Source organism: Photinus pyralis, unplaced genomic scaffold (genome assembly GCF_008802855.1).
Source record: "Photinus pyralis isolate 1611_PpyrPB1 unplaced genomic scaffold, Ppyr1.3 Ppyr1.4_LG6, whole genome shotgun sequence".
NCBI classification, from domain to species: domain Eukaryota; kingdom Metazoa; phylum Arthropoda; class Insecta; order Coleoptera; family Lampyridae; genus Photinus; species Photinus pyralis.
In genome coordinates, this window is record NW_022170663.1 from 43,835,682 (window position 1) to 43,839,011 (window position 3,330).

The 3,330-nt window shown below is 41.9% G+C and overlaps 1 protein-coding gene across 1 annotated transcript; it reads right to left on the reverse strand.

The window, feature by feature from the left end:
* Window positions 1-419: 419 nt before the first annotated feature.
* Window positions 420-2,375, reverse strand: LOC116174150 (flotillin-1-like). The gene is made up of 6 exons (XM_031491972.1): window positions 2,241-2,375; window positions 2,118-2,193; window positions 1,983-2,073; window positions 1,673-1,936; window positions 837-1,616; window positions 420-787 (listed from the first exon to the last, which is right to left on the reverse strand). Exons 1-6 carry the CDS (start codon window positions 2,290-2,292, stop codon window positions 770-772), a joined length of 1,281 nt encoding a protein of 426 aa, XP_031347832.1. The 5' UTR covers window positions 2,293-2,375; the 3' UTR covers window positions 420-769.
* Between the last annotated feature and the right edge of the window lie 955 nt (window positions 2,376-3,330).

Genomic DNA, 3,330 nt, shown 5'->3' on the forward strand with positions numbered 1-3,330 from the left:
TGGATGCTGTTTACGGCAACTCATTTACTTAGCTACTGTTAATTATACTCACTTAAATGTGTGAGATGAAATTTCTAAATTCATTAAATTCATACTTCTAATTAACTCCATTTGTCTCTTGGAATTTCTCACATCACGCAAATTGTCATTTATAAAACTGATAGCGGCGTAAACCTGCATGTTTTTGCAGCTTTAATGCTCGTTTTAAATTAACCTAGGAAACCAATAACATCTAATAATTACTTAACGGGATTGAAATTTTAAAATATTGATTAGCCTTCGTCTTCTAAATGACAAAAGCTTTCGGAAGCAACAAAAATAATTGAAACATCACAATAGCGCATTTTTTTTTATTTTTGTGGAAATGTGCTAAAAAACAATTTTGGAGCTCACAAACGAAACACGGTGGACTTTTGTTTATTTGGAAGAAACGTTTTTATTTATCATATTTTATTAAAGAAGCCCAAATTGAGAATTAAACATTTGCGTGCAATACAATTAACAAAATAGTGCTCCACAAACTTTTTTTAAGTAAGGAGGGAGTTAAAGTCTAGATACCTATGCTTTTTTCAAAACTTTGAAAGAAAAAGCTAATGTGAATTGTACTGAAGAACGAGGGCACCTTCTCGACATAAATAAGTTAAAAACAAGACTGGACCGTGGGTTTTTTATTCAATGGCCGTGGGGCACTGTGGCACACAAGATAGGCATTCCAAATCGCATAGAAGAACTGCGCCCTAATAATGACATATCTTCAGCGTGATAGATCCTAAACCGTGCGAATGGACTGCAAGACAAATATCATTATTAATCTACAATTTTGGAAAAACACAAACCTGAGCAATATCAACCCCAGTCATGGCCTTCACTACCTCAGGAATTTCGGCAACCATTGATAAAACCTCCCCTGTTAATTTTGCAGCACCAATCTCTCCTTGCCCATTCGACACCATAGTGATCTTTTTAGCTTGAGCAAGAGGCGTTGAAATCTCCGCCACAACGTGCGGCAGAACATCCATAAACATATCGACCATTGCGGCACGTTTATACTCCTTCCACGCGTCTGCCTTTTTCGCCATCTGCTCGGCCTCCGCTTTAGCCTTAGCCTCAATGGAGAAAGCCTTCGCCTCGCCCCTTAGGCGCAAAGCCTCGGCTTCTGCTTCCGCCTCGAGCACCACTCTTTTTCGATTTGCCTCAGCAATCGTCTCCAATCGATATTTCTCGGCTTCCGCCGGACGGCTAACAGTCGCGTCAAGTTCTTGCAGGCGCCTCTGCACTTCTTGCTTTTGTAAGGCGATCGCCTGTGAACGTTCGATGACCTTAACCTGCATTTGTTCCTCTTGAATGCGCTGTTTAGTTTTCGCCGCTTGCAAGTCGTAGGCTAATTCAGCGGTCGCTCTCTGTGTCTCTATTTCAACATCGTAAGATGCTTTTTTCAGTTCAAAGTCACGACGTGCTTTGGCTACTTGCGTCTCATTGAACAAAACGGATGCCATACGCTGTTCTTCGGCGATCGCTTGTCTTATACGAGCATCAGCTCGAGCTTCTGCCTCGCCAGTTCTTGCGTCACGTTTTACTTCAGCCGTACGCGCCATGCCCAAGCATGCCAGGTATCCCTGCAACAGATATTCTGAATATTATTATAGTATTTGTGTGCCTCATCTAAACCCACCATATCATCACTGATGTCATTCAAAGTGTAGGAAACAACAGTAATGCCCATGTTAACCAAATCTGAGGAGGCAACTTTGAAGACTTGTTCACTAAACTTTTTTCTATCTTTGTAAATTTCATCAACGGTCATGGACCCCATTATCGCCCTTTGGTAACCTTCCAAGGTCGCTAAGGCAATAGTCTGTATCTCGGCCTCAGTTCTCCCCAAGAATTGCTCGCACGCCGTCAAAAGCATTTCCTTATTTTGGCTTTGGATTCTCACCTGAAAGCTGTTATTTTTTACATCCAAAGCGTGACGAATACCGCACCTGTGCCACACCGGATACAGAAATGGGAACGCCCTGTATTGTGTAAACCTTGGGAGAGTCAATTTGAAGTGTCATAGTTTTCAGTGATATTCTGCAGAAACTAGTGAATAAATTAAACAAATTGAGATTACTCACCTTTGAATCCTTTGAATTCCAGGCCAAACGAATACTCGGCCTCCTGGCACCAAACGAGGTCGGGAGTAGCAACATCCTAAAATTATCAAATTGTTATATATGGTATCATACGATGGACCTCACCAGAAATGACCAAAGCTTCACTTGGTCCACAAGTAAAAAATCCGAAACCCATCGAAACGGTCAGAAAGAAGGCAATTTTCAAACAAAGTTTTCGTTCTCATTTCGATGTTTTACGTCCTTGTTAGATTGTGGTGCTTAATTGTTTCCGTCGTCCAATCGCCTAAATTCGTTATCAAGGAATAGGGATAATTAAAATGTGCTATTGGAGACATAAGCCTATATATGCACCTTTAATATGTTAGCCAAATTCACTATGCCAGTGATAGCTATTTATTTATCAAGGTTATCTTTATCCACACCCTGGGGCGGTCACCAGTAACCGCTACCAGGCGCGTCCCCAGGTGGCGGATAGGGGAAAGCCCTCACCGGTACTCCGGCGGGTAGGAGTGAAATAAAATAGCTCCCGCGGACCAACTGGATTGCACTTGGAATCAACAAATGAGCAATGGAAAAAACAATTCTAGGAATAACTACCCCAGGTGGTACGCCAAGCAACTTGGAGAATCCACCCTCATTACTTGAGGCAGGCCCCACGGATTCTGGGGAGGGCCAACTATTGCTTATGAATCCTTTTCAAAGGAACTTCCGCATCCAACGAACGCCGCCAAATGTCCCTCAAACAAGGGTGAGATCAGAGAGCTTTACAAGCTTAAGGGTTATGAAAAAAATCACTAGCCTTAGTAAACCGAATCCTCAGTCAAACATGTCAGACAGCGACAACTCCGCGCTACTCACTACCAGGCAGGAATGGCCCAAAAAACATGTGGCTCAAACCCTAGAAGAAGCCGTACTTAAACTGGAACAAGAACGGAAAATCAGACTGGAATTAGAAGAGCAAATTAAAATCTTAACCTTAAAAGTAGAACAACTCAGTCAAAAAGTCGTAAACACGTATTCTACCGATGAAGATGAATTCACCTTTAAGGAAGAAGACTACACTGAAGTGAGACACCATAAAAAGCGCAAACAAAGGGGGTCTCCTAAAACAGAAGAAATGCTCGACAATAACAAAAGACAGCAAAACACAACAAATGCTAGTACAAAAAATAATAAAGAGGAACTGGCCAGAGAAACAGAATGGGTACGCACC

Coding starts and splice junctions, on each gene's coding strand:
- LOC116174150 (XM_031491972.1), bottom strand. CDS start 2,292: ATGGGTTTCGGATTTTTTACTTGTGGACCAAGTGAAGCTTTGGTCATT. Junction 2,194..2,240: donor TGAAGCTTTGGTCATTTCTG/GTGAGGTCCATC, acceptor TGATAATTTTAG/GATGTTGCTACTCCCGACCT. Junction 1,617..1,672: donor ATGACATCAGTGATGATATG/GTGGGTTTAGAT, acceptor TATCTGTTGCAG/GGATACCTGGCATGCTTGGG.